The 18,315-nt window shown below is 49.2% G+C and overlaps 1 protein-coding gene across 1 annotated transcript in view; it reads right to left on the bottom strand.

Annotated features, from left to right (window-relative positions):
- Window positions 1–1,506: 1,506 nt before the first annotated feature.
- NOL6 (nucleolar protein 6) overlaps window positions 1,507–18,315 on the bottom strand; it is a 48,687-nt gene continuing 31,878 nt past the window's right edge. The window contains exons 22-28 of the mRNA XM_014949367.1: window positions 18,123–18,275; window positions 16,868–16,965; window positions 15,634–15,758; window positions 15,389–15,478; window positions 12,261–12,458; window positions 3,151–3,252; window positions 1,507–1,896 (exon numbers count right to left, since the gene is read on the bottom strand). Coding sequence (XP_014804853.1) covers window positions 1,747–1,896; window positions 3,151–3,252; window positions 12,261–12,458; window positions 15,389–15,478; window positions 15,634–15,758; window positions 16,868–16,965; window positions 18,123–18,275 — 916 coding nt within the window. The 3' untranslated portion in view covers window positions 1,507–1,746. The remainder of the gene's footprint in view (window positions 1,897–3,150; window positions 3,253–12,260; window positions 12,459–15,388; window positions 15,479–15,633; window positions 15,759–16,867; window positions 16,966–18,122; window positions 18,276–18,315) is intronic.

Here is an 18,315-nt window from a genome sequence, read left to right as displayed (position 1 = left end):
TAACTACTTCTGAAACCTGTCGAAATCACTGCCTGCATCGTGTTTGCTAATGGGCCTGTCAGCAGCTTCTTAGGCTGTGGGGGTCACGGTAGCAACAGAAAGTGCTGCTTTGTTCTCAGGTTTGACATCTCTTTTGCCCACTAAGTGCTTTTGGTGTTTTCATTTTTGGTGTTCTGAAAGAGCTCTTGCGAGCAAAGGATGGGCAAAGGGTTTCACCTCCAGCCTCCCTCAGCCACTGGCACAGGGAGGAGAGAAAATTGTTTCTTGTGATTCTAATACAGCAGACAGACCCACAGCCCAAAACCAGGGATGCTGCCCATATATATTTATCCCATAGGATATGCTGCGCCTCCAAACTCCAGGTGAACGAGCACTAGGTAGGCAGTATCTCAGCCTGGTGCTGCCTCTCCACCACAGCCCGTGGTGGGGAATGCTTCAGAGAAAACATTTGAAAACCACGTCATGAATCTCCTCCACAAAACCTCGGACCTACTTCCAAAGGGGGGGAGAGGCTGGTAGGTCTTGAAGCAACAGATTTCACATCCCATCTGAAATGCTCCTCGCAAATCAGGAACTGTCTACAGTTATCAAACTGCCTGAACACCCACTTGCCATCCCAAGCTTGATCTATTTTTGGTTTCTGCAATATCTGCTGTCACCAACTCTGTTTTATTTACTCTGTATGTGATTCACCCATGATTTGGTGTTGGAACATGCATGCTGCCTCCATCAGAACAGGGGATGGAACTAGTGCATTTGCTCCCTCTTATTTCTCTCTTTCCCCATCGGGAGTCTCGTGATCATTTCCGACAAGAGAAATACTACAGAACAGCTGAGGTTGGAAGGCACCTCTAGAGATTGTCTAGTCCAAGTCCCTGCTCAGTGCAGGGTCACGAACACACAGCTGCCCAGGACCATGTCCAGTTATTTTGACTACTTCCAGGATGTAGACTCCACCGCCTTCCTCAGCAAACTGTGCCAGTGTTCAACTACCCTCATAAAAAAACCCAAAACATTTTAAGTACAACTTCCTGCATTTCAATTTATGACTCCCATCCCCTCACCAGGCATCACTAAGAAGCATCTTCTCTACTCCCCCATCAGGTATTTATACCCATTGGTAAGATCCCCTAAGCTTTCTCCTCTCCAGGCTGAGCAATCCCAGCAATCTTGCAGCCCCTCCTCATATGACAGAGGCTTCAACCCCTTTAATATCTTCCATGCCCTTCACAGGACCTGCTCCCCTGTGTCTGTGTCTCTCTTCTACTGGGGAGCCCAGCATTGGAAACAGCACACAACATGGGCATCACCAAGGCTGAATTGAGTAACTTGGTCATTTTTGAATGGCTCAGTATTTCTTTGGTTTTGCTAAGTACTAGAGTAACAGCAGCTGCTAACAACTCTCTAACTAGGAAAGTGCCTTCCCAATGCACACCTCAGCCAGAATTTTCAGCCTTGACCTTTTCACGTGAACACAGCTCTGTTTCCTACAGTGAACAGGAACACTTTCAAAATCTTTATCCCATCTTTATATTTTCTTCAAAATAAAAAGACATTTGTATTCTTGAAAACAAAAACAGGCTCTGCTTTTCTGAACAAGGCATATAAAGATAAATAGAGTAAAACACACAGTTCTGGGATTTAAAAAGCTGAAAGCTCTTCCTAGGACTGATTTATAAAAAGGAACAGTCCCAGAGTGAACCAACTCTGCTTCAGGACAGGTCCCTCTGACACCTCTCAGTGGCCTCAGATAGTCCATTTCTCTGTACGAGCTTCCACGCTTTTGACCAGCCCTTCTCCCAAAACCTCAAAGTCCTCCAGAATTGCCTCCACATTGGGAACACAGACGAGCTCGTTGTTGAGAGTTGTCACCATCCTTCCTTTCACGTTGGAGACCTGTAGGACATAAACAAACGTTGCACAAAAGTGCACCCACTCAGAGCTGCTTCACGACCTCTGCAAGCCCCACATAGGAGAAGTAAATTGCTCTCCTGCTTTGTCACACCCAATCCCCACCACATCACTACACACAATTTTTTAAGCTTCATTTCTCAGCACCATCATTGCTCGTTATTAGAGCCAATAAACTGCAAGAGTGGCCCTACCAGTTCCTTTTAGGGTTTACCCTGGAGCTACAGCCCAAAGACCACAAGGGAGGAAGAGAAACAATGGCCATGGGCATGGTGGAGATGGGAAAAGAGTGTACAGGTGCATGGCAGAGCCTGTATGAGCAGAGAAGACAGGGTATGCAAAAAGGACCACACCATGACCCCGAATAAAAGCTGCCTGTTCGCTGCTCTGTTGTTGGGTGCAAAAACTCAAGTGGGAAGAGATCTTTGGCTACACCAGGGTAAAAAAAAAAAATAAAAAAAATCCTCATGTTTAAATCAAGCCACACACAGCTCAGATGCAAGCACGTCCTCCTCTCATTTCACATCCATGAATAACTGCGTTTCACAACTGCAGCTAGGCTGAATGTCCAATGCCCTCTGGCCATGAAGAGAGGGAAGATAAATCACCCAGAGACAGATAGCAGGAGCCTGGGCTGGCAACTCTGAGCCATGAGTCACTGGTTTCTTTGCGTCTCTCCTTCATAGAAAGCAGCATGAATCACTCCAGTGTGCCTCACACCTAGCTTAACCACCCTCCAGAGCTTTCCAACCCACACAGTGTAGCTGGAAAATATCTCCGTACATCGAACAGGACTTGGGCACTGTGAACCTAGGCTTGCTACCCCACCACCTTGCAGGTTGGACATTTCTGGGCAAGATGACCAAAGCTATGAGAATAGGATAGCCTGCCGGACACACCAAATGTCTTTGGCAAACGAGGCATCACCCTTCTCCCAGGAGGGGACCAGAGAAGAGCACCTGGGACAGAGCATCCTGTTCTGACCCATGATCACGGTGCTGGGGCTTGTCCAGGGACACAAGTTCCCTTCTTTGCTCTGCTGATGACTGGGGCCACTGTGGCCACAGCCCTGTCTTGGTTTCACCCTTTCCAAGCAGGGACACATATATGAGCTCCATTTCTCAAAGGCCTTTGGTGCTGATAGGAGTAAGACAAAACAATTACAATGCAGAAATAAAAAAAAGCTCTCCAAGCTTTCAGGGCATAAAGATAATATGAAGCTTAGAGTCAAAAACTCACCTTAAAAGGCTGAGGCTGGAAGCTCAAAGGTTTCCACAAAACTGCAATCACTTCCCCTCCATGCTTGTCATAGAAGAACAAGGCAAGATCACTGAAGGCATCCTAGGAAAGAAAACAAACAAAGGTTGTGCCAGACATCCCAGAGCCAGAGCCCATCCCTGATTCAGTCTCCTTACGCTTGGACACACAGTAGCTCCACACCAGCCAGGACCAAAGCTGCAACTCTTCTACTGGATAACCAACAAGGAAAGCAACTGGCAGCCCATGGACAAGTCCTAGGTGCCTCCTGCTGCCTCTTCTGCAGTCTTGATGGATACAGAGCAGTGTCTGCAAATTTTTCATGCAGACCTCATTGCTCACCACCTCTTGCTGTCCCAGAAAGCAGAAACATGATCCACCACCTCCCATTGGCCTGGAAGAGCACTGAGAAATCAGCTTCCATCTTTAGGGACATTGGACCCCTTGAGTGACAACCCATTGAGTGTTCCTCACCATGGTCCTCCAACAGCTGGATCTGGCACTACCAAGCCCTCCTATCTCAGTGTCCAACAGCCGTGTCCAAAACTTCACAGTGCATCAGACAGCAATACGTTACATTACATGGCAGCAAAGACCAACACCTCAAGCTCTGCAACCTGTGCAACAAAGGTGTCAAAGCTCCTTCTTCCCCCCAGGACAAACCCATGAGTCCTGTCAGCACACAGTGTCCAGGAAGGAAACATAACAGCAGTAATTTTAAGTAACACAAAGTCCTATGAGGTGCAAAGAGATGGAATGGTCAATGGAGGCACTGCAGGAATCTGCTATCCTTGCCCCTGCGTTTCAGCAGCTGCATCAATGAGCAGCTCCTGCAGTAGTGCTGGGCAGAAGAGCTCAAAAAGAGATGTGGCATAAAGAGATGACTAAAGGCCACAGTCTGGTTTCCACCCGGCCCACACAAGCCGGATTCCCAGCTCTGCAAGAAGGCAGGGGATGACCACGGCAGCAGAATTAAACAATGCTGGGTGTAAGCAATTTTTCAAACCCAGAAGTCTGGCCCTACAGCTCAGCACCCAACACACAGGTACCTGGAGATGCACACCCTGAGCGCAGCTGACCAAGATATCCAAGAAGCTGCTCCTTGACTTGTTTATCTTGGTGGAAATTAACATCAGGCTACAGCATCAGTTTACCAGGCAGACCAAACAGCCCACCAGCATCAGTACAGAACAAGTTTCTGCACATGGCCTCACCAGCTTTGGAGCTACCTACTGCAATAAATACAGATACTCTGCTCCCTCTTCTTTCTTCTTCTTCATCCCCTTAATTTCCAGACACAACTCACCCATGCTCTTACAAAGAGAGATCTCTGCTGGCATCATTGTCTCATGAGGTTTTCATGCAGATGTGCACAAAAAATAATCAACATCAAAGGCAAGCTTGGAAGGGGTCTTGTATGGACATACCAAGATTGCAGTAGGAGGAGAAAAATGTGGATTGAGTTGGTATTACCAGTGATCCCAAAGGGTGGGGTGGCATTTTAAGAGTAAAGACCTGATAAGTAGGGAGGGGTGGAGTTGTCTGGAACTTTCAGAGCCAGATTTATGAGTTCAGACTTGAAATATCACAAACAGAGGGCAACACGATTAGGCCATAAAGCTGGAAAGATCCTGAGACCTGCCAGCTCACCCCACTTCATGGGATCTTCAGGGGGGCAAGGCTGGTCAAGGCATTACTCTTGACAGACTGGCTAGAAAAACCACTGCCTAAAAATACATTGAGAAAGAGGCAACCCGCCCTGGCATTTCTCAGCTGAGAGCGACGGGTTACGCTCAGAGCCCAGTCAACAGGGAAGACTCCTCCTTCTGCCGAAAGGCAAACAGTAGGAGGGAGGGAAAGCTCAACAAAGGGCACGCTGACCGCCAACGTGCAGCTCTCCGAAGCAGAGGGGAGCAGAACATGTGAGAACCTGAAAAAGCCCCACTACTCTACAGGGCGAGGTCGAGTGCCCCTAAGATGCTCCCTAAGAGAAAGATATTTTTTACAGGCCTGTCTTGCTGGACAGGAGCCAGGAGCACTTGCAGGAAAGGAGCTCTCCCAGGCTCAGCTCATTTCCCAATAAAACCACTGTTCAAGCCTGATACCCAGCACCTTTTTTTTTTTATCCAGACAGCAGAGAGCAGAGGTTAAAAGGATGGCATTCAGCTCATAATCCCAGCAAAGCACAAGCTTCTGCACTTGCACTGCTCCCAGCGTCATTCTCATGGCAGTGCTTTGGGTCAGCTCCACCAAGCTATGGAACATTCAGCTCTTGGGAAACTGCAGCATTAAAAGGGTCTGATGTATTAGTCACCGCATTTATGTTTGTACAGAGGCTTGGGGAGTAAAAGCAAACAGTCCTCACCTCCCTTTCCACATCCCATGCTCAATGCCCAGTGCCGCTGGACTTGCCTGAGCCTGCAAACACCTTCCTCAAGGGAAAGATTAAGAGAAAGGGGGAGAAAAGGCACGGAGCACATTTGAACCCCTTCAATTCCCTTGAAGGGAATTCCCTTGAAGGGAATACCCTTCTCAAGCTCCTGTATCTTTCCTTGCAATTCAGCTTTAAAGGCCTAGGGAAAGCTCTCCCTGCCCAGGAGGATCCCAGCTATCAGCAAAACCTACATCTGGTTCCCACTTCACAGAAACAAAGGGGACCTGCAAACTCAGGGCTGCAATTCAGAGGAGCTTCATTGTCCAGGAAAGGGGTACATTGCACCTGGAAGATTAGCTCAAGGTCTGTAAGGAGCCACCTGGGTTGTAGGAACGAAAGCATGGAGAAAGGTGGTGAGTAAAACAATACCCTGATCTAAAAGGGGATTACTGGATTAAGCAGCTTGGGCTGAAGCATGCATTTTGCAATGAGGTAAGTGCTCATTGCCAGTTAAGCAACTACATCATTGTTGTTTAGGGGTGGGTTTTTTTGGCCTAACCATTTATCCACCCACTTTTTCACCGCTCCTACATATACCCAGAGATCAGGGTCATTACATCACAGCTGCTGGAAAAAGAAGAGCCTTTCTGGGGAGGCCTCTGCACCAAAATGTGCCCAGCAGCTCTTCCTGGTGCGACGGCAGTTCAAGTGGCAAATGCATCAATCAACACTTGCTCAGTGTTTTGAACATTTTAAGTGCTCTCAGCAAGTCATCTACCAGTATAAAATCCTATTAAAGCTACTTAGTTCCAACAAATCACTCCACTTGTGGTTAACACTTTAAAGTTCTTGTCATTCTACTGTGACCTGCCCTGATGCTCACAGGTTATGCGGTACAGGCAGAGCCTTCCCCCATATGCAAACAGAGCAAGTAGCACCATGGGAAAAAAACAGCCTTTTTCTCTTTTAAAAGAGAACAGGTGTGTCAGGTTCCGGATTCACCTGGTAAAAAGTGTTTCAAACTATCCAAGCTTTTCCACTTCCGAGTGCTTCATCAGACCCACACGCACATCCTTGTCCCAGGGGTTTGAGGCAGCAGCCAAATATGGCACAGAAAAAGCTACCCATGCTCTGGCTGCATTCACAAACATGCCTTGTCCACCAAACCATCTGCGATGGAAGTCTTTGGTCGCTTCCTGTGGAACGAATCCAAGACAGACCTCTAGCAAGGCATCACCAAGACTGGACAAACGTAGCCACAGGTACCCTCTGAGCTCACTCAAGGAGCACAAGGGGCTGATGCCTCAATACACACCTGTGTGCATATGCACACATGTCTGAATCCAGCCCTGGCACTACACTAAGAGTCACACAGCCACTCTGAAGCTGTAAGAGTGGGGAATTTCCTGCCATCTCTGCCCCTCCAAAGGCACAGATCCAGACAGGAAAGTTCTTTCCGTGCTACCAGAGCCCACAGAGGCTTTTCAGTTCACCTCTGCCTGTCTGGAAGTGTCCATAGGAGGAGTCAAGCCTGTCAGTCAAAACAGGAAGGGAGCAGTCTGACCTGAAATTTCAACAGTTCCAGCTACCTCCCGTAACCACAGCTTATATACTATAAGAGACCGAGAACTTTTAATGTCATTAATTCCTTCCTAACATGCAGTAGCAAGATAGGCATTCCTGTGTAGTGGGAGGAAGAAAGGAAAGGGCTGTAAGTCTTCTGGATAGGTCTTGTCTGAAGGTGCAAGAAATGCAAAACATTGCTTCAGAGGGAAGGTTGTTTACAGTAAAGCAGGAAACATTTTCCTGCTCATCTGCACAGGAAAGATCTCCCATGTACAAGATGGGCAGCTCCTCTGCCACAAGCTCTGATAGACGTGTGTGGCCAGAGAATGCTAAAGCTCAGTGAAAACAAAGTGCTTCACACCCAGTGACCCACTGAGACCAAAGATCCTTTAAGAAATGTTAGGTCTTTTAACAGTCATTACATGGACATGGCACAGGCAGCTTCATACCATTTTCCCCACCACGAGAAACCAGCTCTGGACCCCAGGGAGGTGACCAAAGCCTTTGAGCTTTGTGAGCTTCTGAATGCATGCAGATGGGCACGGCAAGTACATCCACAGGACTCACTGCGTGCAGGCAGAAAGATCATCCCTTGAGCTCAATGACAGCCAAGCCACCCTCAAGTAAAAGCTGCACCGACTGAGCCTTTCCACAATACGTCTCCAGCAAAGAGCTGGGGGTTCTCCAGCTCAACAGCCACCACGTCAAAGACCAGCAGTCAAGACAGAGACGCCACAGAAGCTTCATATAAGACACTTAAACTCAAATTAGCCTTGCTGGACAATTCCCCCTGGGACCAGACCCAGGGTTTGCTTGCTGAGTTGCTCAAGACTGTAGGCACCAGGAAGGCTGGTGATGGGCTAAAGCTCCAGGGAAGCCCTCTCTGCAGGACGTCTGGCACCTGCTTTCCCTCAAAAGCGTCTGTCTGCAAAGCCTTCTCATCTGGACAGACTCCCCAGGCAGGCCCTTTCTATCAGATCTGTCCTGGAATTGAAGAATTTGCCATCTGAATCCCATGACCAACCTTTCATCTCTACCCAGAGACTCCCAGGCACCACAACAACTTCATCAGACCAGCTCCTGCAGCACATCTCCTTGGAGCAGGAAAAATTAAAGTAGTCAGGACTCAATACTTCCCCTCCTTTCATTTTCTCCTATGATTAGGCTCCATGGGGAAGGCACGCAGCAATCCTTTGGCTCCAGAGCACTCATGCCTTGCTAACCCCTTTGATTTGTGAAGAACAAGGACCTCTCAGGAGAAAACAGGTTGGACAGGAGAAAAGTGGGTCTCCTGATTACTGTGCCACGAAAACTGGGGAAGATGGTATGACCTGTCCCCCTCAACCCAATCAATATGCCTGGGCATTGAAATCCCTTTTTCACATGTCAAGCCCAGAAAAGGGCAGATGTTTCTTTTCTGCCCATAGAAGAGAACAAAATCCCACAGCGCTGCTGCGTGGCAGGTGTCTCCCTTTGTTGCTATAAACCCACTACGACTGCACCGTCAGCCTCAGCTACAATCCTGTTGCTCAAGTCTGTGCTTTGTGCCATTAAGGGGTAGCAAATTACTCTGAGTCAAAGCCAGCCAGTTCTGCATCCAAGTGCCTTCACTTCCAAAATCTCTCGTAAGGATTCACTGCTGTCACCACACTCCTTTCCAGCACCTACTTCTTGCTTTGTTTGGACCAGCCCTGGGGTTCCCAGTCTGCAGGATGGGGATAAGCTGAATGCTGCTTTGAGAACCAAAAGCCAGGGAAGGAGAAATACAAAGGTGGTGGAGGGGCTACCAACCAAAGCTAGGTCAAAGCACAAAGCCGATGCCTTCAAGCAACAACTGGTACTCAGACACAGAGGTACATGATTTCTGATGGGGTAGTTTCGATCACAGTATCCATCACCTGATGACCCTGCAGTGAAAAGTCAGCTTTTGAGGCCCTCCAACACAGGTGGTCGTGGCTGAGTTACTGGAGAGAACGTGCAGTGTCACCTCTTTGATTTTTCCAGAAGAAACACTTGTTTGCCCAGAAAGAGATATTCATCAGCCCCTTCAGGTCTGCCTGCTACTGGATCTGGAAGCTACAAGAGCCAAGTGAACTGGTACTGCAAGATACCTCCAGTATGACAGCCGCAAGGGAACACAGCCATACATATCTCAGAGCCTTCAAAAGGAGGAAAAGCCCCCCAGCCAAAGCTGCTGAGGCAGATTTCAGGCTCGCTCTTCAGAGAAACCTCTGACCAGTTCCTGCTCTGTTCCTCCCCCAAGCACCCTTGGGCCAAAGAATGAGAGGCACCAAGTGAATACAACACTGCTTCCAGCAAGGCAATGTGACCTTTGCTATATCCATGTTTCTTCACTGGGCTGTTACTATATTGGATTTAGGACCAGCTGCAATTTGTAACCCAACCAAACCCTATTCTGACTCTGTTATTACCTTTATTAGAGAAAACGGACAGTAAAATTCAGTTTGGATGTCATAAATGACTGGATCAATTAAGTCATAACTGCTTAAAGGATAATGAAAGCTGCTTTCCAGGGAAGTCTCTTCTGCACCTTTCACTTCTGGAGCCATTTGCTGACACCAAGCTTACTAGAAGCACAAAAACATCCTATAAACTGCAACACACCCTGTTGAGTTTCCCAACTGACTGCCTCGATATACAGCACGATACGCTGCAAGCCTGTTAACAGCCTCCCCAAGGAGCCTGCTCTCGCCATTGGCTCATCCAACAGCCTCCAGTTCCTCTTCAAGCACAAAGGCATCCTTCTGCCAGGCCTCAGAGGCTCTGGCCCGGGGCATGCAGGCACCTCCAGCACCTTGGCAGCTGCTGAAAGGCTCCCTTCAACTCTAACCCCTCCTTACAGCATGGTGTGGAGAGGGATTTCAGGCTTAAGAAACTCAATTTCCTGTCCCAACCTACGCATCTTGGTTGAGGTTTCATGGTGGCAGGTCAAATCCTCAACACACAGCGAACAGAAGAGAGGGGCTGGTGTTGATATTCCTCCTCAGATCCAGACGCCAGGAAAGAGTGAAATAGTGAACAGTTCCCAATCACCATGCCTTTTCTTCCCTTTTAAAAAAGTCTTGTGCTGGGTACTTCTGCCCTTTCTTCTTGCATATCCGGGACCTCAAGAAACCTGCTAAATACTCTCTGCAATGTGTCCTACGGGACCTCCATCTTCAAACCCACCTTCCTTCCTGAAAGCAGGAAAGCACTGAGTACCTTCTCTCCCCTCCCTTCTCCCTCCATGACTTTCCAGGTAAACAAGCAGTGCTACTTGCAGGGAAATTGTGGGACAATTTTGAAGTCTTCCTCAATTTAAAGAGGTCCTGCATGCATCCCTGTCTCTCACCTCCTTGCACACACACACCCCAAGACTGTTGCAACCTACTGTGAGTGACAAAAGGACCAAACCTGCACCTTGCTAGACCTGGTAGCTCTGCTGAAGCCACAGCAGATTCCCATAGACTGGACAGAAATCAGCACGAAATGCAGATGGCAGACAGCATGGGAGGTAACGAAGCTGTGACTAGGGTTGAGGAAACCTTCAAAGAAATCCTTTCAAGTTTCCTTCAGCCACTTCCTAAACTACTTTGGTTAAGGTGAAAGGGGAGCTTCAACCTAAAGGGCCCAGCATCTTCCAGCCTGAACTGGAGTTTTGATTCAGCACCCCTGCAATTCTTTCTATGGACCTGGAGGCAAGATTTGTCCCTTTCTACTGTCCCTCCTTGCAGCTACAACCACAGCCAAGCCAAGAGAAAGCACTCGGTTGCTATGCAGGCTGTGCTTGAGGACCAGCAAATGCTAAACGCTGCAGAGCCTGCAGAAGGCAGCCCAGGAAGAGAAGAGACACCACCCAAAAGCTATTTTTCTGTTGCATGCACATCTATTTTCTCAGTGAAGGAGTATGAGAAGGTAGACAAAACCCTCCTGGTGTGTTGGTCGGGAAAAGGGAAAGAGGAAAGCCTCTGACCTGCCATGCTGCCCAGAAGGGCTGGGAGGGCCAGTCAGAAGCTGCCAGAGCACAGCTGAAGCTGCCACTAGCCCAGCCTAGCTGCTGCAGTGACCCAAGGAGCCAATACACGCTGCAACAGGGCAAATCCCAGCCTGATATTAGGGAACAAATTTTCACAAAGATGGCTAAACACTGGGACAAGGAGGTGAGAAATTTCCACCCCTGGAGACAGTCAGCATTCAACAGGACTGGGCTCTGCGCAACCTCCTCTAACATCAAAGCTGGCTCTGCCAGAGATCTCCAGAACACCCTTCCTGCAAGAGCCAGCCTATGATTCCTACAGCAGCTGTTACACTGTGCACGGCATTTCCACAGGTAAAGGATGACAGCACTCGAAAGGCAAGCCAGATTTTTAAAAAGGGCATGACAACCCCACCTCTCCGCACGCTAACATTTACTCAGCTGCTGCACACAAAGCTGGGAAGGGCCAAAGGCAGAGGCTACACATCTGCAAAGCACTGGCTGTCCAGATCTGAGGTGGATCACTGCTGTCACCCAACACCTTGCATATCTCCCCACCTTGCTGAGACTTTGGCATGGCTACACAGTGGAAAAGCACTGGGTTGGGAACTTTGGCTACTGGTGTTCTGCATATACCCACATTACCAACTCCCTCTGTCATCATGCATGCAACCAGCCCCAGAGAAAACATATCCTGTGACCAATATTCAGCCTCTACGGCTCATGCAACCATTGGCCTAACAGCAGGAGCCACACTGGTACCATGCCGTGGATTCTTGTACATACCTCCAGAGAATATGGGTAGCTACTGTCCATCATGCACCCCAGATGGTGCAAGAAGCCATGAAAAGTCATTTAACAGGCAAGAGACAAATGGCTTAAAGATACTTTTGTACTAAAATATATTCTTCAGCAAAACCTCCAGGTGATTTGTATCTGAGGTCACTCTCACATCAGTAGCACTCCCATTTCCATGGAACAAGCAGTGCATGCACCAGGTTCTTCTGTTGAAGGAATGATTTCAGGTGCACACAAAGAGTGATCATCACACACAAACTACGTAAAGATTTCACCAACTAGGTCCTGCAGTGGCAGGCCTCTAGTGACCTGAATGCCAGAAAGCAGTTCCCCCTTAGCCAGGTAGCCCCCTGTGCCTCCCCAAAAGGCCATGCTTACTCTCAGCTCCTGCAGGTAGCACTGTACAGGGTCATAGTCCACCACAGGAAAGAGGATCTTCACAGCAGTGCTGTTCTTCACCACACCCCGGGAAAATGACTTTAGTGGCCGGTCCACACTCTCCAGATGCCGAGGAATCTGGTTTGGATTCAGGTGGATTAGTACGTCATAGAAGTCCAAAGGAGGGCGGAAGACCATCTGCAGGAAGAAAAGACCAGTGCTACTCAATATAGGACACAGGTGAGCAAGAGAGATGAGAGAGGTTTCCCAAGTCCTTGCTTACATTTTATTTCCTTCTCCTGAGAAAGCAGTAAACTAAAGCCAAAATTTTGTGAGACTAATGCCAGAACTTTGCCAAAACATCCACAGGAAAAACATGGCTGTAGTGGAGCCACAGGGAGCCCCATTCCCTCTGAGGTGAGACATGTCCCCTATCCAGTATGGGCTCTGCTCTCATCAGAAGGAAGTGACCCTCACTCCTCCGCACCCCATACAATTGCTGTAACAAGGACTCTGTTGAGAGCAAGGTGGTTTCCCCATGGCTATCTCCTGGTTGATAGGCTAAATGTTCTCTGGACCACCAAAGGGCACCAGAGAGGACACACTGGACTGCCACAGCCCAACTGTACAGCAAGCTCAGCCCATAGAGAAGGGAGATGCTCCCTGCCCACATCAGACATCTAGCCAGAAGAACTACAGTCCCTACCCTATCAGTTTACCAGGTCAGCAGTAAAATCTAACCACTGTCCCCAGGACTTGGGTACAGTCCCCAAAGAAGAGCTTTCCATGGGGCCAATGTGGTCCTTCTCTCCAGTCCTGACCACAGTCCCCAGGAAGTCCACCTGAGTGAGACAGGTAATCGTGCTACACATGGTAAAATCCCAGGACAAAGATGGGAGTCAAGAAGCCAACAAGAGCCAGACAACACCTAAGGAACATGAGGAGCTGTGTCATAACAGGATGGTCCCATCTGTCCAACAGGAGTTGCCCCAGAAGGCACCAGCATCCTCAATCAAGCAGAGAGAGGCTGAGAGCAAGCCCTGTTAATGGAGGGGAGCAATCCCAGACACGTAAATATTTGGACAAGCAAGATCTGGCACAGTGAATAAAAGCTGTATTAAAATGGAAAAAAACCTTAAAACTATGTATACATTTTGGTGGAATAAATGATGTGGAGATATGAGCAGAGGCATGGGACACTGTCAAACTTAGCACTGGCAGAAAACCCACTGTTTGGAGCTGCTTTATAGCCAGGCTGGGGAGAACAGATATGAAGAACATCAGTAACCAGCACCAAGTTCCAGCTCTGGTCCACAAAGACCTCCTTTCCCACCAAGATGACCAAGTCCATGGCTTATCGTACCCTGCTGGGAGCAAAGAAAACGGACCTCACAAACCGCTCTCTGCATCTGCAGGAGAGGGGGGGGCATGTCCTCAAGCGACTCAAATGCAGATTAAAAAAAACTTGGAGCATCCTCTTAGACACATGGAAAGAGAAGGCAACTCCAACTTGCACTGGGAAGGCTTCTCCCTCCTTCCACCCACATGCTTTGATTACAAACTGATTAGCAGCCCTGGAAATAGTGTCTTCTGTTTATCCCTAAGGAACGTCACAGGCCTGGGAGTATGCTAGAGTGGATCAGAGGAACATCTTGGGGATAAGAAAGGATCCCACTGCGATGGCCAAGGGGAGAGGAGGGCAAAGAAGGACCAAGAAGACTGGGTTGGGGAATTGGGAGGATGCTACGAACAGGCAATGGCTTGTTTCAGGAGCTAGCCACCCCCAGTTCACACTGCATCTCTTGGGTTTTAGTCTTGTGCAACTGCAGCACACCAGGCACATCTCACACCTAAGTGTCTCACTCCTTCACAGCCCTGTAACACGTCTTGCTGCAGCCTCAAGCAGATCTCATCCCTGTAAAATGTCCAGAACTGAAAGGAATGTCAGTAAATGCTTTTTATATTGCCTAGGCAGGGGAAAAAAAAAAAAACAAAACACAACAAAACACCACCACTCAGGGAGGGCTTTTTTCCAATATGAATCTGTCATATCTAACCACTGTTTGGCTTTTTGAGACCTCTCAGCTTCAATTGCCTAAGTCATTACTTGGCAGGCCAACAAGTTCCCCTCCAAAATACACATATCTCCCTTCAAAGGGCAAATAACTGTCTGCATCAACCAGGTCCATTTGAGTAATGGATGTTTTAACTTAAAAGAGAAAGTGAAGAGGGTTAAATTACACACAGCCTTGCTCCTCTGCTCAAACCAAAATAACATCTTCCGTAAGTGCCTGTTAGCATCCTACCAAAACCTCTGCCACACTGGGCTTGGTTAGACTCCAGCAAACAAGCCAGATTTGCAGTTACACCAACACAGAGTCTCCCAGAGGCACCATTTGCTCCAGCCATGGACGTGCGATCAGTTTGGCACAGGAACACTGCAGGTGTGCTCATGTACCAAGAAAACCAGAGAATACAAAATAAATTTTTGCCAGTGAATGATATTTCACTCCAAGTTGCTCTCCAGAGCTGGGTTTTCCAGAAGCAGGGTAGCACAGCAGTGCACCAGTCTCCCAGCTCCCATCTTCACTGCTCTTCATCTTGGGGTGACCACATGGGGCCACAGCCTGAATCCTGCTAACACCTTCTCTGAACATCCTTGTTTAGAAAAGAACAAAGCTGTGAAGGGTCTGGAGAACAAGTCTTATGAGGTGCAGCTGAGGCAACTGGAGTTATTCAGCCTGGAGAAAAGGAGGCTGAGAGGAGACCTTATCACTCTACAACTACCTGAAAGGCGCCGTAGGGAGTTGGAGGCTGGTCACTTCTCCCAGGTAACGGTGAATAGGACAAGGGGAAACAGCCTCAAGTTGCACCAGGGGAGGTTCAAATTGGATATTAGGAAAAACTTCTTCACTGAAAGGTATTTAAAAGATGGGTAGATGTAATGCTGAGGGACATGGTTTAGTGGCAACTTGGCAGTGCTGGGTTAACAGTTGGACTTAATGATCTTAAAGGCCTCTCCCACCAAAACAATTCTATGATCCTAACACATCTCATCAATCATAACTGAAGACCAGTATGCTTTGCCAGAGCCTGATAACCCTTGTGCTGGCACCCCAGGGGGTTACCTTCACATCCTGACTGTTGAGCGGGTCCATGAGCTGCTCCTCCAGGGCACGGAGAGACTCTGAGGCTAGCACAACAAGGCGTTGCAGAATCTGGGAAGAAATCCAGAGGGTGAAATTCTGAAGTCCTATATGTAGCAGGGACTGCACTCACATAGAGGGCCATTGGAGCTGATTCCAGCTCTGGGAACAGGGAACTGCCCCAAGCCAATAGCCACCACAGGGCAATGACTGAGGACCCAGCTCACCTGTGCTGAGGGTCGATCTTGGGTCCACATGGAGGTCCACTGGTCTTTGGGGGTGGCTATAAACATGACAGGGAGGCGAGCACGAGCAGCCACAAACTTGTTCTTGATCTCTGTGCAGTCAGTGTCTGGAGAGGGCAGTTAGACAGGTGAGATGTTCTGCCCCATTCAGAGCCCTCCAGCCTTCTCGCCCATGTATCGCAGCCCAGAAAAGATCAATATAACAGGCTTTTTCCTCTCCCCCCCTCTGATCCCACAGTCCATGTGCAACCAGAGCTCCATCACCACAGGCTTGCTCTCTCTCATGCTTCCCTCAGCATCTGCCTGTGGGAAGTTTTGGGGACAGGATGCGGGGCTAGATTGGCCTTTCCTCTAAACCCACCCAGGCGGGCCCAGACAAGGCACAAAACATGGCAGGCACTGGGACTGACACCGGCTGGGAACTCACATTATAAACTAACAACAGAGTCTGTACCCAAAGAATTTTCTACTTTTCCCCTCCTCCCCCTCAAGCAGAGAAAAAGATAGCTCTTTGGCTAAAAATACTTCCCATTTAGTTCATTAAAAAAAGTTGGAAGGTATTAAAATATCAGTTTCCAAAACCCAATTCACTCTCTCAAAAGGAGTGCTGAAACACACAGAAAAAGCTGCTCCCTCTGGCAATACCCACACCACTCCCAAGCAGCTTTACCTTTTCTTATAAACAAGCTTTAAAAGCTGGGCACAACTACCTCCCCCTCCCCACCACCACCCAAAGCCAAGACAATCCCGTGGTTTCTTCTGGCTCCTGAGAGAAGATAGCATGTATCCAAAAGATGATCAACAGACAGAACACAAGGAAGACAGGAGGAAAGCAGGTGCACTTGGATGCTCAAACATGGTCCTTTGGAAAACAGAGACCTTCACCAGGAAATTCTCAACACTCAGGAGGTATCAAAACATGGAGGACTGTAGCCCCTTTCCCTTGCAGGCTTTGTGCTCTCAGAGCAGACACAGTGCAGAAGGTTCTGAAGCTTCCTGCTCCAGAGCCCAACTGCTCTCCCAGCACAATTGAAGGTTTGGCTGCCAAGAGCCAGGGCAAAGCCTCAAGCGAAAACGCTGGCTACAAAGAAGCAGAAGGTTCTAAAGCATGGCAGGACAGGGTAAGGGAGGGGAAAATCTCCTTGTCCCCTCAGAAGCCATGACCACCCCCATGTATCCATGACCCTCATGCCGTGACTCTGCCCTGCCTGCTCACCTGTGAGGCCGGTGTTCAGGTTGACAATCAGAGGGTTGTTTTTCCAGTCAAAGGTTGCCAACAGGTCGAGGAAGCGCAGGAACCCTACCTGAGGAGAGCTGTAGGAGAGACAAAACAGTTCAACAGCAGCACTTGCTCCCTTGGCAGGAAGAGGTGCTCAGGGATGACTTAGTGATAACCCAGCCCACAGGCAGCCCAAAAATGGACATCCATGGTGGAAGACAGAAGCCCAGAGCAAGGACGGGGCCCTTCCCCTTCTCTGAATCCCCAGGGAAAGTCCTCCCCCCTTGCTCCTCTGTCCCAAAGTAAAAGAAACCAGCAAAAAAAGCAAAACATTGCCCCCAGTCACCTTATCTCCCACCACTGCCCCAAATAGGGCTCCCAGGGTTGGAGCAAGAGGGAGGTGGATAGAGGACTGCTCCCATCTCTGGTGCAGCTCCAAAGACCACCAGCCAAGCTCCCACTCTGCCTCTTCCCCTATGACACAACACGTGCACGAAGCCAGACAGCTGGGATGATGAGACTCCTGCTAGCAGGCTATTTGAGGAGACAGGAACGCATTCTAGGCATCCGGCTGTTACTCCTTCCTACTCTGGGGAAGGAAACCAGACCCCAAATGCAGGACAGAGTAACCTTCTGGCTCCATAAAGAGCAAAAACACTCCCTTTAACTCCATTTCACTCTCTCTGGGCCACATCCCGTCCACCTGCCAGGGGTCAGTAAGCAACTGGCGCCATGGAGTTATCTACCAACATACTACTACAATTTCAGTAGCTGACCTCATGCCCTTCCCTCGGGAGTCCTCTGCAGGAAGAAGGGAGGCTGCAGCCACCAGCACCACAGTAACATCCCTCCCAGGGAAACCAGGAGCAGCAGCTCTTTCTCCTGCTTTCCTGGCCATCAAGGAGCCCCACCAGTCCTCAAGAAGGCACAAGACAGCCCACGGTTGTGCCACCAGCACCCAAAGGTCACAAGGACTCTTGGTCCCACCCTTACCTCCGTCCCCTCTCACTCTACAGCACACTGGGCACAGGAAGTCACAGTCCCACAGCACCAAGCATCCCCATCCCCTGCAGCCAGCCACTCCCTACAGGGCTTAGGACAGTGTTTTGGCAACGCAGGGGTCTCACGCTCACTGCTGTGCACCCTTCTCAGCACCTCCTGCCTCAGAAACATCCCATCCCTCCTCCTCCAGACCAGGTAAGGAAAAAAGCACTACATCCCCATCAGGCCAACCTGGGCTCCTCATCCTCACCTGGGTGGTGTGAAGGGGGCCGGATGGAGGAACAGAAATGCCACAAGGAGGTCCACACACTCCTCAGAGATGCTGTCACTCAGGAGCTGTGCGCTGACCCAGCGCTTGGCCAGACGGCAAGTGCTGCCAAAGACAGGGTGCTGCTGCTGGAGCCTGCAAGGAGGGAGACAAGACACTGCTCAATCCACACATT

Source organism: Calidris pugnax, unplaced genomic scaffold (genome assembly GCF_001431845.1).
Source record: "Calidris pugnax isolate Ruff unplaced genomic scaffold, ASM143184v1 scaffold144, whole genome shotgun sequence".
Lineage (NCBI taxonomy): Eukaryota > Metazoa > Chordata > Aves > Charadriiformes > Scolopacidae > Calidris > Calidris pugnax.
The sequence above is the reverse complement of the archived record's forward strand: the minus strand, read 5'-3'. Positions and strand labels throughout refer to the sequence as shown.